Source organism: Arachis stenosperma, chromosome 3 (genome assembly GCF_014773155.1).
Source record: "Arachis stenosperma cultivar V10309 chromosome 3, arast.V10309.gnm1.PFL2, whole genome shotgun sequence".
NCBI lineage: Eukaryota > Viridiplantae > Streptophyta > Magnoliopsida > Fabales > Fabaceae > Arachis > Arachis stenosperma.
The window spans coordinates 32,572,742-32,588,815 of NC_080379.1; the positions used below are offsets into that span (position 1 = coordinate 32,572,742).

At 40.9% G+C, this 16,074-nt stretch overlaps 3 protein-coding genes across 4 annotated transcripts; 1 reads left to right on the top strand and 2 right to left on the bottom strand.

The window, feature by feature from the left end:
• Nucleotides 1-3,363: 3,363 nt before the first annotated feature.
• On the bottom strand, nucleotides 3,364-8,484 carry LOC130965842 (uncharacterized). Its single transcript, XM_057890604.1, has one exon. It carries the CDS (start codon nucleotides 8,482-8,484, stop codon nucleotides 3,364-3,366), a length of 5,121 nt encoding a protein of 1,706 aa, XP_057746587.1.
• A 1,667-nt stretch (nucleotides 8,485-10,151) lies between these two features.
• On the top strand, nucleotides 10,152-11,733 carry LOC130969508 (uncharacterized). Its single transcript, XM_057895262.1, has 2 exons — nucleotides 10,152-10,390; nucleotides 10,800-11,733. Exons 1-2 carry the CDS (start codon nucleotides 10,162-10,164, stop codon nucleotides 11,585-11,587), a joined length of 1,017 nt encoding a protein of 338 aa, XP_057751245.1. The 5' UTR covers nucleotides 10,152-10,161; the 3' UTR covers nucleotides 11,588-11,733.
• Nucleotides 11,734-12,158: 425 nt separating this feature from the next.
• Nucleotides 12,159-15,522, bottom strand: LOC130969507 (receptor-like protein kinase THESEUS 1). 2 transcript variants are annotated; one of them, XM_057895260.1, is made up of 2 exons: nucleotides 15,392-15,522; nucleotides 12,159-15,247 (listed from the first exon to the last, which is right to left on the bottom strand). In XM_057895260.1, the coding sequence occupies exon 2, from the start codon at nucleotides 15,126-15,128 to the stop codon at nucleotides 12,591-12,593; it is 2,538 nt and encodes an 845-aa protein (XP_057751243.1). In that variant the 5' UTR covers nucleotides 15,129-15,247; nucleotides 15,392-15,522; the 3' UTR covers nucleotides 12,159-12,590. The 2 variants fall into 2 exon arrangements, with proteins under 2 accessions (XP_057751243.1, XP_057751244.1); XM_057895261.1 differs by lacking the exon at nucleotides 15,392-15,522 and having other exon boundaries at nucleotides 12,159-14,957; nucleotides 15,050-15,244.
• Nucleotides 15,523-16,074: the final 552 nt, after the last annotated feature.

Below are 16,074 nucleotides of genomic sequence, written 5' to 3' on the forward strand. Positions count from 1 at the left end.
GATCTACCACAAGTTTTTTATATTATGTCCATCTGATTGCATCGTTGTGCCTTATCTCAGATGCATTTGGTTTCTTTTTTTTATCCCGGATATAAAGTCTTTAATTTGTGTATTTAATATATTTTCTCTTTTTGTATACGAGATATGACCAGTAGTGTATTTTGGTAATTTTTTATTACATTTATTTTCATAATTATTATATTTATTTAATTTAAATAAAAAAATTTGATTATTTTTTATTTTTTACTTTTACTTTTTTTTTAAGTTATTGATCTTGCCTGGGAATTCGGTCGACTTCTATTCCTCGGGGTTGGCCGAGTTATATGCTGCAAGGCCGAATATTCACCTCTGAGGATCCGAGCTCTCTATCTTTGTCGTGGGTGTGTAAACAGCGTGGAGAAAAAGGGGGAGTGTACCTGCAAAGGCACTCCGATGCTTAAGTCAGTATAATGTATTATTCGAAAAACATACCTAAGAAAGATATTTTACCTCTTTTTTATAGATGTATATATTCGTCCGTTGTATTCTGAATGACATGAAATCGGTTTCGTAACTGACTTCTTTTGACCGTTCGAGACGTCGGTTACGATGATATAAACGTCTCCGAGTTATGACTCATAAAGACCGAGCAATACTGACAGACGGTGAGTTATGGTGATGCTCGGTAACGGCTATGGAGCCGAGTTATAGCTCGTAATAATGGTGACCATATCACAGCCCCCAAGCTTAACCTGAGGAAAGTTTTTTAATGAAGCAGGTTGAGCTTTTTTTTTGAGATGAGTTATAACTCGGTAAAGTGGTTTATTGAGTGAGCCCCCAGATCAACGTACTTCATTAAATTAACTTCCCACTTGCGCCACGTGGGGATTCGTGCGTCTGTTTCTTGAAGAAAGAGAAAGAGAGGGGGTTCATTAATGTTTTGATAGTTTCCAATGTGTTGTTGCCGTTTGATGTGCTTGGTACCAAGTTAATATTTGGAGCGTTTTGTATGTGTGAGTAATTGGCTCTGTCGATTGGTATTTTGTGCGTTTTTTGGGTTTTCTGCTTCTTGTGAAGAATGAGCAAAAGAGGTATGGTCACGTCTGTGTTTTCTTAGTTCTTTTCTTCCCTTTTTCTTTCTTTCGATTGCGTTGCTGCATGTTTGTTTGCTGTTTGTAATGGGGTTTGAGAGGGAGAAAAAAGGTGAGATAGATTGGTCTTATGACTGGGTTGGGGATGATGTAAAGTCTCGGGTGTCGCTATTTTGTGATGAGTCTGCGGTGAGGGAGGTTGATGCGAGTAAGGTGGTGCGGAATTCTGGGGTTGGTGTGGAGTTGTTATCCTGTAGTGCTGATGACAGGGTTTTTCACCGGGGTAGTGGGTTTGAATTCTTCTATATGTATAGCTGCGTTCTGGAGGAGTTGAGAGTTAAGCTACCGTTTACTGATTTCGAATGTCAGGTGTTGAGGCAGTTAAACTGTGCTCCGTCGCAGCTTCATCCTAATGGGTGGGCTTTCCTTCGTTCTTTTGAGGTTTTGATGGAGTTTCTGGAGGTTGCGCCGTCGGTTGATTTGTTCTTTTCGTTGTTTCAAGCCAAAGGGGTGTGGAAAGGTGGTTGGATAAACTTCAATAGCACCCCGGGTTTTGGTATTTTCAAATTGTATAAATCGTCTTTCAAAGGTTTTAAGGAGATGTATTTAAAGGTTAGGGCTGTGGAAAAAGACTTTCCCTTTTTTGTTGATGAAAATCTGGGTGAGAAGTTTCCGTTGTATTGGTGCTCCGAACCCCAAAATATTCTCGGTCCCGAGGTTATCTCTCCGAGGAATGTTTGTGTGATTGAATTTCTTGTTGAAAATATCGGTCGTGGGGACTTGATTTCAATATATGAGCTTTTGAAGTGGGAGGAGGATAAAGATGCTGTGGTATCTTATTTGGGTGAGTTATAGGGTTGCTTGTTTAAGGTGTTTATTGCTTCTTGCTATATGTTTGATTTTGTTTTGGTTTTGCAGGTGGTAAGTACCCTGGTGTTTCGGCTGCGTCTTTGAGGACGCGTTTCAAAAATAAGAATCTTGAGAAGGAGGTATCCTCGTCGAATGTGGAGAAAGTTGCTGTTGCTGGGGAGGTTACGCAACCTCGTCAAGGTCGGAGGAAAGTAATTGTGAAGAAGAGGAAGAAGTCGGACGTTGTTGATATATCTGATGAGTCTGAAGAAAAGGATATAGGGGTTCCTTTGGAAGAGATACAGGCTTTTATGGGTAATCAAAAAAGGCTTCATGAAGTTTCTGATCAAAGTGAGGCATTTTCTGTTTGGGGGAAGGAGTATCCCTATATGGCCGTGGTGGACGAGTATTGCCAATCGTCGGCTGATGTTAGTTTGGCAGAGGAAGTTGGAGATATGGCTATTGGGCAGTATATGCAGGTAAGAACCTATTGTATTCTGTTTATATTATTTGTGAAATGTGATGAGTTATTGTTTTATTCATTCGGTAGGTTGTTGGTCTGCGCCTTGCAAGTCTTGGGCGTAGCCAGGAGTTGAAGAACAAGAGGGTTGCTGCAGAAAGAGGGGAGGTTTCTGTTTTGAAGGAGCAGTTGGTTAAGAGTAAAGGTATAGCTGCTGAGTTGCAGGTGCGGTTGACTGAGACTGAGAAGTTGTTGAAGGAGACGAAGGAGAGTTATTCTAAGGATGTGGAAGATTTGAAGAAAAAGGAAAGTGACTTGGTGAACCTACAATCTCGTTTAGTTGATGTAACGGCTCAATTTGATGATATGAAGAAAAAGAAAGCTGATGAGATATTGGATTCGTTTGTTGAGGGTTTTGAAAGGGCGAGGTTGCAGATTAAGTTTTTGGTTCCTGATGCCGACCTTTCTGGGATGGATCCTGGAAAGGTTGTTCGAGATGGTCAGTTGATTGAGGATGATGGTGATGTGGAAGAAGAGGCCGATAATGTTTAGTTTTGTTTTTGGAAACTTTTGAATTTGTTTGGCGTATGCGGTAGTTAAGTATGTTTTGAACTTTTGTTGAACTTGTTTGTTTGAATATTTGGATAGTAATGCTTTTTGTAAAAGCCGTTTGTTATTTGTTGGAAAGGTTTCCGAGTTTATCGGTTCAGTTGTTGACGATTGTGCTTGACAATGGCAAGTTTGTAGCTGAGACGTATTTTTCGGTTTGTCTGAGCTGTATTGATAGATTTATAGTTTGATAGCTGTGGCATAGTTTATTTGATGAGCACAACAATATATGTTTTATTTGCAAAATCGTAATCGTTTTGAACTTTATTGAATACAAAGTTACAGGTAGGCTAGCCTCGTTAAAACCTCTCCAAGCAAAACCCTTTGGGATAAAATCTTGGTAGTAGGAAAAAGAGTACCAGCCTGGCCCTGTATTTAACTGTAAAACTTCTTTAAGGAAGATATGTTCCATGTACTAGGTATGAGTTTACCATCTAGGGATTCTAGCTTGTAAGCTCCTTGGCCGAGGACTTCTGTTACTCGGTATGGTCCGTCCCAATTGGCTGCAAGCTTCCCGTGTGTTGGTGGTCGCCAAGCAATTTCAGTTTTGCGGAGGACTAGATCTCCTTTCACGAATGATCGGCTTCTGACTGATTTGTTGTAATGCCGAGCGACTGCGTGCTGTGCCGCGCGTTGCTTCAATGCGGCTAGATCTCGAACTTCTTCGATTGTATCTAGCTCGGTTCTTCGAGCTTCTGCTTGACTGTTGAGTTCGGTTCTGATTGACTTCTGGGAGATCTCCACGGGAATCATGGCTTCCGACCCATATACCAGCCGAAAAGGTGTTTCTTTCGTTGATGTTTGTGGAGTGGTGTTGTATCCCCAAAGGACTTCAGGTATGAGTTCGGCCCATAGTCCTTTTGTGGTATCGAGCTTTTTCTTGAGTGCGTGAAGAATGACCTTGTTTGCGGCTTCGGCTAGTCCGTTTGTTTGAGGATGCTCAACAGAGGCGAAATGTTGCTTTATTTTGAAATTCTGCAAAAATGTTTGAAATTTCTGATCGGCGAACTGGCGGCCGTTGTCAGTAGTGATGTGCTGAGGTATGCCGAAGCGGCAAATAATATTTTTCCAAACGAATGAAATCATTTGCTGTGACGTTATTTTAGCTAAAGGTTGGGCTTCCACCCATTTAGAGAAATAGTCAATGGCGACAATAAGAAATTTTACCTGGCCCGGTGCCATAGGGAAAGGCCCGAGTATATCTAGACCCCATTGGTTGAATGGCCAACTGATGTCCGAATGATGCAATTCCTCGGCGGGTATGTGTATTAGTGGTGCGTGCCTTTGGCAATTATTGCAAGATCTGATCTTTTGCTGGCTGTCCTGTTTCAAAGTTGGCCAGAAGAAGCCGGCTCGTAGGATCTTTGATGCTAAGCTCCGAGCTCCTGTATGCGTGCCACAGATTCCTTCGTGAACCTCTGCCAAAGCTATGTCGGCCTCTGGTTTGCTGAGACATTTTAGTAGGGGCCGAGTATAACCTCGTCGGTATAGTGTTCCGTTGATGATTGTGAAGGAAGATGCTTGGCGTCGGAATTTTTTATCATTCTGGACCCCTTCTGGTGTGTTACCTGTTTTTAGATAGTGTATAAAGTCGTGTCGCCAATCTTTTACCTGTAAAGCACTTAGCACGTTTGTCAGACTAACAGTGGGTGATGTTATTGTGAACTGGTGGAGTGTAGATAGTTCGGATTGTGTACTGCCGAGCTTAGATAAGATATCTGCTCTTTGATTATGTTCTCGTGGTATATGTTCTATTTCAAAGTTGACAAATTTTTTTGTTAACTGTTTTACTAATAATGAGTACTTATAGAGCAGGGGGTCTTTTACCTGAAAAAGGTTGTTTACCTGCTGTACGACCAACAAGGAATCACAATATACCTTTATTGTTGAGATTTCAAGATCTAAACATAGTCGGAGTCCGGCGATGAGTGCCTCATATTCTGATTGGTTGTTGCTGGCTTTGAAAGCGAGGTGTATGGAGTGTTCCAATATGAATCCGTCGTCGGCCTCTAGCCGAATTCCCGCACCACAGCCTCCGTTATTTGAAGAGCCGTCCACATATAAGATCCAGTGTTTTACGTCGTCATCAGCAGATGGTAGTGTGAGTTCGGCAATGAAATCTGCTAGGAATTGTAATTTGATCGGTCCTCGCGGTTGGTATGTGATGTCGAACTCGGATAGTTCGACTGCCCATTTTATAAGGCGACCTGCAATCTCTGGTTTGTGCAATACTTGTCTTAGTGGGTGATCGGTTCTGACGTTGATGACATGACTCTGGAAATAAGGTCGCAGACGTCGGGCTGAGAATATCAGTGCTAGTGCGAGCTTTTCAATCCGTGGGTAATTGAGTTCGGCATGGTGGAGTGTTTTGCTGACAAAGTATACCGGGTGCTGCACTTTATTTCGTTCTGTGACAAGGGCCGAGCTAATTGCCCAATCAGTAACTGACAGATATAAAAATAAATGTTCCCCTTGTAAGGGCTTTTGTAATATCGGCGGTTGTGAGAGTGTTGTTTTTAATTTTGAAAATGCCCTCTCACAATCGTCGTTCCATTCAAATTTATTTTTCTTTTTAATTGTTTGGAAAAAAGGAATAGAAGTTGAGGCAAGGCAAGGAACAAATCTGGAAAGTGCGGCGAGTCTTCCTGTGAGGCGCTGAACTTCTTTTACTGTGTTAGGGCTGGCCATGTCCAGTACTGCTCGGCATTTGTCCGGGTTCGCCTCTATCCCCCTGCATGTTAGTAAAAAACCCAAAAACTTACCCCCCTGAACTGCGAATGCACATTTCTCGGGATTTAGGCGCATGTTGTACTTGCGGATCTGGTCGAATATTTCTGTGAGGTCGTCGATGTGGTTGTTTCCGACCTTTGTTTTCGCGACCATGTCGTCGACATAAACCTCGATATTCCGGCCGATTTGTTTGGCGAACACCTTATCCATGAGGCGTTGGTACGTTGCACCTGCATTCTTTAATCCAAAGGGCATAACCTTATAGCAATAGTTACCAAAATCAGTGATAAAAGCTGTTTTATTTTGGTCAGAGGGGTGCATCATTATCTGATTATACCCGGAATATGCATCCATAAAACTTAGGGTGGCATAGCCTGATGCATTGTCCACTAAAGAGTCTATGGATGGCAGAGGATACGAATCCTTGGGGCATGCTTTGTTTAAATCAGTGAAATCGACGCACATGCGCCACTTACCGTTTTGTTTTCTTACCATTACCACATTTGCTAACCAGGTGGTGAATCTGATTTCCCTGATAAACTCGGCTTTGATGAGTTTTTGTGTTTCTTCTAGTGATGCTCTCCTTTTCTCGTCGCCGAGTCTTCGTTTCTTCTGCTGGATTGGTCGGATGGCCGGGTTTATTGCTAGTCTGTGGCTGATTATCTGTGGGTCAATTCCTGGCATGTCTGATGGCGTCCATGCGAAAAGATCGGCGTTTTGTTGTAGGAAGATTGTTATGGCTTGTAACTCGGGTCCATTGAGTGAGGTGCCTACATATGTAAATTTATTAGAATCATTGTTGAAATACACTTTTTGTAGATCGTCAGAAGGCTTTGGGCGATCATGGAAGTCGGCTCTCGGATCTAGCTCTGCTATCGCGTCCTCTTTTTTGTTTAGGCCGACGTTGTTTACTTGTTGCGTTGAACGATTTTGGAACTTCATGCTGATGTTGTAACATTGTCTTGCTTCTTTGTGGTCGCCATGGATTGTAACTACTTGGTGGTCCTGCAGTGGAAACTTTACGCAGAGATGAACTGTAGATACAATAGCGCCGAACTTGTTTAGAAAAGGTCGGCCAAGAATAATGTTATATGGGCTGAAACAGTCGACAACTAAATATTGAATGTCATTAGTTTTTGAAAGAGATTGCTCACCCAGTGTGGTTTGTAACCACACTGAACCGAGGACTGGAACGCGTTCTCCCGAGAAACCTACTAAATCTCCTCCTGTGGGTTGTAGCATGTTGTCGCTGAGCTTCATCTTTTGAAACGTGGAGTAAAAGAGGACGTCGGCGCTGCTTCCGGGATCTAGGAGTACTTTTTTGACTAATAGATCTCCTAGCTGAAGGGTGATTACCACAGGGTCATCTAAATTTTGTATGTTGGAGTTGAAGTCGGCGTGTGTGAAAGTGACTTCTGGTTGCGGATTAGGGATTGTTGCATGTTGTTTTGTTCCGTCTACCGAGCATATTGCTCGGAATGATCTTTTCCTTGCCGAGCTTGTGTATCCTCCACTTGCGTATCCCCCTGAAATACAATTGATTATACCTCGCGGTCTGTCATACTGGGTTGAAGATGCCCCTTCTTTTCCTCGGTGTTGTTCTGAGAGGTCATGCGTTGTGGAACTTGAGGCGCGTTTTTGGATGTGACCGCCTATGTATTTGTCAAGGTGCCCTTGCCTGGCTAGTCGCTCTAAAAGATCTTTGGCGACCACGCAATCATCGGTGTTGTGGCCGTGTTTCTGATGGAAAGTGCAGTACTTTGATTTGTCCACATTCTTTGTATCCTGGTATGTGCCGGCTTTTCTCGGCGGCTTGATTAGTTTGGAGTTCAAGATTTCCTTGATGATGTCTTCCCTCTTGGTGTTAAACTGCGTATAAGAATCAAATCGGGGTGTTAGTTTAAAACTTTTTTTAAAGGATGAGCTCTTATCTTCTTCGCGGAAGTGCGATTTGTCAGATTTCCGAGCTTGTCTGAGCTCTTCGATGTCAATTTGTCCTTTTGCTTTCTCGCGAAATTCTGCGAGGGTCTTCGGTTTTGCCACCGCGATCGTCTCCTGGAACTTTCCGGGTCGGAGGCCGCTTTTAATTGCGTGCAGATGAACCTCGGGATGGAGGTCAGGTATGCTGATAGCGACCTTGGTAAAGCGAGTCATATAATCCTTTAAGCTTTCGTTAGGTCCTTGCTTGATAGTATTCAGGTAGTCGGAGTCGTGCAAATATATTGCGGATCCGGCGAAATGTTCTTCAAATAACCTCGCCAACTGATGGAAGCGTGAAATGGAACCTGCAGGCAAAGCACACAACCAATCAAGTGCAGGACCGTCTAAATAGTTCGGAAAACAACGACATAAGACTGTATCTGATGCACCATTGACGATCATTATTGATCGGAATTTCTTTATGAACTTTCTCGGGTCACCGAGTCCGTCGTAGGGTGTGAGGGTCAACGGCAAGGTGAACCTCTTTGGTAGTTCGAAGTTCATCACTTCCTCTGTGAAAGGGCCTACAGAGTCCTTGGATTCTTCTTTTTTATCTTCGGATTGCTGCTCCTCGTGTTGAGCGGTTTCTGAAACATGAGTTGGTTGGGAATGATGTTCCTCGCCCTCTTCCCGATGAGCATCGTCGTGTTCAATCCGAACATGATTTAGTTCGGCAATTTGAGCGGCCATTATTTGGTTCTCGTCAGCCATTCGTTGATTGGCTTGTTGTAGCTCAGCTACCATTCGCATGAGTTCGGACAGTGAAGGAGGTGGTACGTCAGCCATGGATGCAGGCGAAAATGGTGAGACCAGAAGAAAGAATTCGATTTCCTCGGCCCCACGGTGGGCGCCAATTGATCTTGCCTGGGAATTCGGTCGACTTCTATTCCTCGGGGTTAGCCGAGTTATATGCTGCAAGGCCGAATATTCACCTCTGAGGATCCGAGCTCTCTATCTTTGTCGTGGGTGTGTAAACAGCGTGGAGAAAAAGGGGGAGTGTACCTGCAAAGGCACTCCGATGCTTAAGTCAGTATAATGTATTATTCGAAAAACATACCTAAGAAAGATATTTTACCTCTTTTTTATAGATGTATATATTCGTCCGTTGTATTCTGAATGACATGAAATCGGTTTCGTAACTGACTTCTTTTGACCGTTCGAGACGTCGGTTACGATGATATAAACGTCTCCGAGTTATGACTCATAAAGACCGAGCAATACTGACAGACGGTGAGTTATGGTGATGCTCGGTAACGGCTATGGAGCCGAGTTATAGCTCGTAATAATGGTGACCATATCAGTTATATATATTGAAACGGAAAGAGTAAGAAGTTGCTCTTGGTTAACCATGGAAATTCACAGATTGCTATGATACCCTTTTTATATAAGGATATTGGTGGCTAATTTTTTGTACGTATTGTATTGTTGGTGAATCACTCAAATATTAGGTAATTTAATGTTTAACAAACTTCTGGTGCCGTCTGTGACACAATTAATCCGCCAGAGACGTATTGTAAAAAAAAAAAAATATATATATATATATATATATATATCTTTTAGTTATAAAAGTACAATCCAACAAGAGCGTATTGTTATTTTTTCAGGAGTGTATTATCAATCCACTAGGGACATATTATATGGGAAAATATTTCTTTTTTTATTCGTAAAAGTATAATCTACTGGAAGAATATTGTTAATCTGTTGGGGGGACAAATTATCAATTTCCAACTTTCTGTTAAACACCATTCTATCCAACATGTATGTTTCACACTGCAATACCAAAATAAAAAAAATCGAAGATTTCATTAATGGTTTTGAATTTTATTTTTTAAGTTTTTTTTACATTAATTTTAAAAATAGTTTGTTTTAGTTAATGAGACACAATGACACATGTTAATTTTTTAACCACATACATTATAAATGTACTATTACCTGTAATTTTATAGGTAAATTAATAGTATTATTGAAAAATAAGATTAATAATACCTTATTATTAGAAATATAAAATACTCTACAACATCAAAACTTTAGTCACAAAAAAAAAAGTGTTAGGGGCTAGTAAATTTTATGATTTGTAGTCATCATTAATATTTTTAATAATATAAAATTACTCACATTTTTTTACTAGTTAAGTGCTGACTAAATTTTAATAAAAGTATTGGTGCTATAGCCTTTGCACCAAAGCCTTTTAAAGTGATTAGATCAATGAGATGTGTTGAAATGAAGGTATGTTAATGCATTCACAAGGAATTCCACCCAAACACATTCGATGCATTGGCTTACCATTTGCAAAGCATAGATGAAACTTCAAGTAACAATGGTTATACCAAGTCAAAGAAGATTAGAAAACGAGCACATGCTGAGTTTCTACTTTCTTTATGAACACTCCAAAACCCAAGAGAGCATATAAAGCAAGGAATCACATTGATCCTTTGTGTGTGTGTGTATAACAAGAGAAAAACCATGGCCATCTCAAGAAGCAATGGCCTAGTGTTTGTGATGCTGCTGCTATTTGCTTGCTATGTAATGCAAATAAGTGCAGAAACTCGCACCTGCGTGCAGCGCAGGAGCCCGTGCTTTCTAAGGCGTATAGCATGCCCGCCTGAGTGCCCTTTTACGTCACCAAAGGATCCAAAAGCCAAAGTCTGCTACATTGACTGTGAATCTCCCATATGCAAAGCTCAGTGCAAAAGTAAGATCCTTTACATGACTTTACAAAATGTATAACAGCTCCATGTTTCTTCATTTAACCAAAGATTCAAGGTAACTGGTCTGGAATATTAGAATTCATGGTGTAGATATAGAAATAGAGAGTAGAGAGAATAGTAAACTGATAATATATATTAAGTGAATTGTATCTGATATTTGATACAATCCATAACCAATTTATACTACTAGTTCATCAGAGAATAAAATAAATGGTAATGCTCAACTTCCATAAGAACTAATTCCTATATGGTTAAGCTAATTCCTACGTGCATTTATTCTTGGTCAACATAAAACTCTAACATGGCTATTCTTTTTGCTTTTGCCATTGTAATTTCATTTACCTTTTTGGGAGCGTACCGATGCTAAGCTTGTACTGTGTTTGGTGATAACAGCTCGCAAACCGAATTGTAATGGTCGAGGATCGGCATGCTTGGACCCTCGTTTTGTCGGTGCAGATGGAATTGTTTTCTACTTCCATGGAAGGCGGGATGAGCATTTCAGCTTAGTGTCTGATGAGAACCTTCAGGTCAATGCACGTTTCATTGGCCTTAGGCCAGAAGGAAGGAAAAGGGATTATACTTGGATTCAAGCATTGGGAATCCTATTTGACTTCCACAACTTTTCTATCGAGGCCACCCGATCAGCAATTTGGGACAAAGAAGTCGACCACTTGAAACTCTCATACAACGGAGAGGAGCTCGTGATCCCAGAAGGTCACCTCTCCACATGGCAGTCCACAGAGAATCAGCTTAAAGTGGAGAGAACATCAAGCAAAAACAGTGTCATGGTTACTCTACCAGAAGTTGCCGAGATATCAGTCAATGTGGTACCTGTAACCAAGGAAGATAGTAGAATCCACAACTATCAAATCCCTGATGATGATTGCTTTGCTCACTTGGAGGTTCAGTTCAAATTCTACGGCCTGTCCCACAAAGTTGAAGGAGTTCTTGGCAGGACTTATCAGCCTGATTTCAAGAATCCGGCAAAGCCGGGTGTAGCAATGGCAGTTGTTGGAGGAGAAGACAGGTATAGAACCTCATCACTTCTTTCTCCGGATTGTGGTGCTTGTGTATTTTCTCCGAAACAGCCTTCAGAAAGGAAGACCTCTGTGCTGGAGTATGGTTTGCTGGATTGCACTGGTGTTGCAAAAAGTGGGAATGGTATAGTTTGCAGGAGATAAATTCTGAATCCACAAAGCTGTTGCAAGAAAGTTTTAATTGTTTTCATGTTTATTTTGTTGGTAAAACTCTTATTCTACCAGGTTTCATGCTGAATAAAAAATTGTAATCATTTTTTAGTGGAAAAATAAAAATTGTCATATTTTGTCTGTTAATTAAGAAATTTTTCAAACAGTGTGATTAAATGCAAGATTCTCTCATTCATACCCCTTATAAAATCATGCCAAAGATTCATTTATTGCAACCAAAAGATATGCGAACACCTCAAGAGAATTTTGGACACATAGCATATTCGTACTAGAATGGATAGATTCTACCTGTCAAGTACAAAATCATCTTCACATGCCTGCGAAATTGGTTTCCTTTCAGCTACAAAAGAAAATACATTATAATCTCTATATGACAAAATAACAGTTCATATCTTAAACGATAATCTCAAAACAACATTCTCAGTTTTTAGCTTATTGAAGTTCCACATTGATTGCATAATACTCTATAAAAATCATTATAAACTTTGAAAATGAGTGTTTTAGCAGCCATAAATAACAGCTTACCAAGGATTTTGGACAAGTGAAAATGGAAAGCGATTTAGCTTATTATTGCCTGAGCTCTGAAGAAGGAATTTCTAAACCACATATATTATGTAACAACAACCAAGTCTTATTCCACTAATTGAGACTGGTTACATGGATCAAACAACCTGTGGTGTCCTATTTATGATTTTAATGTGTAAGAATTATCAGGAAGACTGAATTCCTGATTGGTTTGTATGAAGTACAATAGAATATTAGGAGTACCATACATAAAATTCCTAACCTCATTGGCAATCATCACTATCACTGAAGTACATTATGTATAAACTTGCTTATGAACGAAAAATGGATCATGAAGCAGTAATTAAATAAGGCATAACCATCCGCCAAACATGAGGTTTCAGACTAGTTCCTAGGCAAGAATAGCCGCGGCAATTAATGGCATGGCTAGAATGGTGAATACAAGAGGAACTCATCTTCCGCGAGGATTTACCAATTGTGAGAACACTGTGCTTGTAGCTGCATCTTCTATATTGTCATATGTGCAAGAGTTGATCTCATCGATCATAGTAACACTGTTATCAAAGTGTTCAAGGGGAGTCAACTGAATTCCAGTAATGTGGTTTGTGCTGTTGTCTTCTGGTTCTGTGAGGCTCGACGAGGTTTCTTGAAGCTGAAGAGCATATTCAAGATTCCACAAGACATCTCCCATAGATGGACGGTCCACACCATACTCAGCCAAGCACTTCTCTGCTGTCTCCCCAAACTTATTAAGAGAAGCAACGCTCACCTTCCCCACAAGATTTTGATCCATGATTTGATCAAGCATCCCTTTCTTCTGCCACATCATTGCCCACTCGGCTATATTAACCTGGTCCCTAGGAAGGACAGGGTTCAAGGCTGGCCTTGTGCATAACACCTCCATTAACACTACTCCGAATGAATAAACATCAGATTTCTCGGTTAGTTGTTGCCTTCTAAAGTACTCAGGATCGAGATAACCAAAACTACCTTTAACAGCAGTGCTCACATGGGTTTGATCAAGAGAAGGACCAGCTTTGGAAAGGCCAAAATCCGCAACTTTAGCAACAAAGTTCTCATCTAAGAGAATATTTGTTGTCTTCACATCTCGGTGAATTATGCTTTGAGCGGCACCGGTGTGGAGATAATGAAGTCCCCTTGCAGCTCCGATGCAAATTTCAAGTCGCTGCTTCCATGATAGAGGTGGCAAGTCTGTTCCATACAAATGACTCCTAAGGGGTCCATTAGCCATGTATTCATAAACAAGAATCATTTCCGACCTCTCATCACAATAACCAATGAGCGACACAAGATGACGATGACGAAGCTTTGATAACATTTCAATTTCTGTTCGGAATTCAGCAAGACCTTGTTCAGATCTTCGGTTGCCTCTTTTAACAGCTACATTAGTCCCATCTTCAAGTGTTCCCTTATAAACTCTACCGAAACCACCAACACCAAGAAGTAGGTTCTCATCAAATTTGTTGGTTGCATCTAGGATTTCTTGGAAACTGAAGAATCGTCCGAGATTCGACGATGTTAAAGATTTGCAGCTTGCTGTTCCACTCTTCTGTGAAGTTGTTGACATTTTTGTCAAGGTCAGCGAGTTTCCATAGATGGGTAAAGGTAGCCATGAATTACCCCGTTCAGTAGACTTCGACTTGCGCCCTATTAAGCAGCAACAGCACAAACCAACCAATGCTACGACAACCAAAGCCCCAACAGCAGAACCAACTATAATTGCTATCTTGTTCTTCTTTGACAATGAGCCAGGAAGGAGACTGCCAACTGAAGAAAGCCCATCCAAACTCCGCAATGCATTGCTGATCTTCATTATCTCCAGCCCGTTCATAGTGGCATTTGGGAAGTCGGCCATTTTATCCGGACCAACACTTACTGTCAAAGTGTTTGAGCCCGCCGAGGCATTGGAAACAAAGTCCTTGAAGTAAGGAACAGACAAATCATTAGTTATGGATGACAGATCAAGACTTCCAATACCTAAGTCAGTATTTATAAACAAATTGAAGACCAGAGTGTTGAGAGACTTGCTCATGATATCACAAAAATGCACCCGAATAAAATACGAGAAATTTGGATCAACATTGAAGACCCAAGTGATGTTGAAATTCGGACTGCCTACATTTGGATCCCCCATTGCTTCTGCAGTGGCATAGACCAAATTTGGAGCAGTCTCGGGCGTAACACCCACTGGATACTTAATGCTCGAAGGATTGACAGACACATTAACAACCGAATTGTTCACATGAAGGTATTTCTGATCATTCACCCAAGTCCTTCCCAATGTGTCATTCTGAGCTGTAATTGAAGGACCCCCAATGTTGAGGCGATAAACAGTTTCCAAAGCAACCCCAGAGAGTCCACTGACCGGCGCAGTCGGGTTAAGACCCAATGCTTGATCAACAAACAATTCATCCGGCATTGACACAACTTCAATTGCATTAACAAAGGCTACCGAATCATTGGACGGAATGAAACTAAGAGTCAAGGTATTATCAGTAACATTGATTGCATACTCCTTGAACACACAAGAACCATGGGGGCGATTCTTAAAGGTAAAATTACTCAAAAGGACAAAATTATCAGTAACAACAGTCATTGAAGCAGAACTCAAATTGCGACCGGAATTCAAAAGAGGCGAAAAGTATAGCCGGAGCCAGTGCCTACCTTGCTGCCCAATTTCAAATTTATAAGAAGCTGCCTCAGTGAAAACCCTAGCTGATTTGTAAACTGGAAAAGGGGCACTGGAATTTGAACCCGCAACAATCGAGTTCTGAGTTTTCAAAGTGAGTTTCGAATGCTGCGAGTCAGGAACAAAATTGCGACCTTGGAATGTAATATTCTTCGAAGAACCACAAGCAATAAGATAGTTATCAGTAAAAGTGTACGAACCAAATGTGCCATTAACCAAAACCACTAAGAAAACAACAAGAAGAGCAAAACCACTTGGAATCCTTTTCACAACCACCATCTTCACTTGTTCCCCATTGTAGCTTCTTCACAAGTTCAATAAACTATTCCACTTCCCGAAAAGAAAAAAGGAAAAAAAATGCTGAAAGTTCTGGATCGGAAAAAAGAAAAACACAGAACCTGCAGAAAACCTGGATCTATCAGAACCAATGCACAGAAACAGACATAGGTGTTATACAAGAAAAGACAAATTACGCAGTTTCCAATGTAACAAGAAGCACAAAAGCAAAGAGTTGAGTTCTGTTGGTGTAAGAGTCTTATAACCTTAAGGGGAGCAATAATGCAGAACCGTTTATGAAGATAATAAGAGGGAAAATCTTAAATCCCAGTTTAAGAATACATGAAACCAATTAGTTATTAGTGACAGTGATAGAAACATTTTCCTTTTTTTCAGGGGAAAAAGGAAGAATAAGTTCAACTTCAGAGGTTTAAACTTAAAATGTAACGCTAAACAACCTTTTACAGGCTGTTTTAATAGGGGAAGTGGGCCCCACTTTAGAAGGAAAAGGCGATGAAACTTGGGCCGGGTAAGAATGTTATTAACTTCTAAAAAATATCAGTGTATTTGATAAATTTTTAATATTCGGGTTGATGGCGGATCCAACGTAACTTCCTCAGTCGGAGGTCACTCCTGGGACCATGGAAGATTCTGGACCACTATCTGACGCTAAGACTGTGGAGACCGGGGTTTAACCCTCAAACAGCAACCATTAACAATATTGCTGTGTGGGTAAGACTTCCTGGTTTGGCGATAAAATACTACAATAGAACAATTTTGGAGAAGATAGGAAGCATTGTGGGAAGAACTTTGAAGGTGGATACGAATACGGAAAGCGTCTTCAGAGGAAAATACGCAAGAATACGCGTAGAGGTGGATCTAGACAAGCCCCTGGTATCCCAATACCAAATTAACGGAGCCACATATCTGGTGGAGTATGAAGGCCTAC

Coding starts and splice junctions, on each gene's coding strand:
- LOC130969507 (XM_057895260.1), bottom strand. CDS start 15,128: ATGGTGGTTGTGAAAAGGATTCCAAGTGGTTTTGCTCTTCTTGTTGTT.
- LOC130965842 (XM_057890604.1), bottom strand. CDS start 8,484: ATGGCTGACGTACCACCTCCTTCACTGTCCGAACTCATGCGAATGGTA.
- LOC130969508 (XM_057895262.1), top strand. CDS start 10,162: ATGGCCATCTCAAGAAGCAATGGCCTAGTGTTTGTGATGCTGCTGCTA. Junction 10,391..10,799: donor ATGCAAAGCTCAGTGCAAAA/GTAAGATCCTTT, acceptor TGGTGATAACAG/CTCGCAAACCGAATTGTAAT.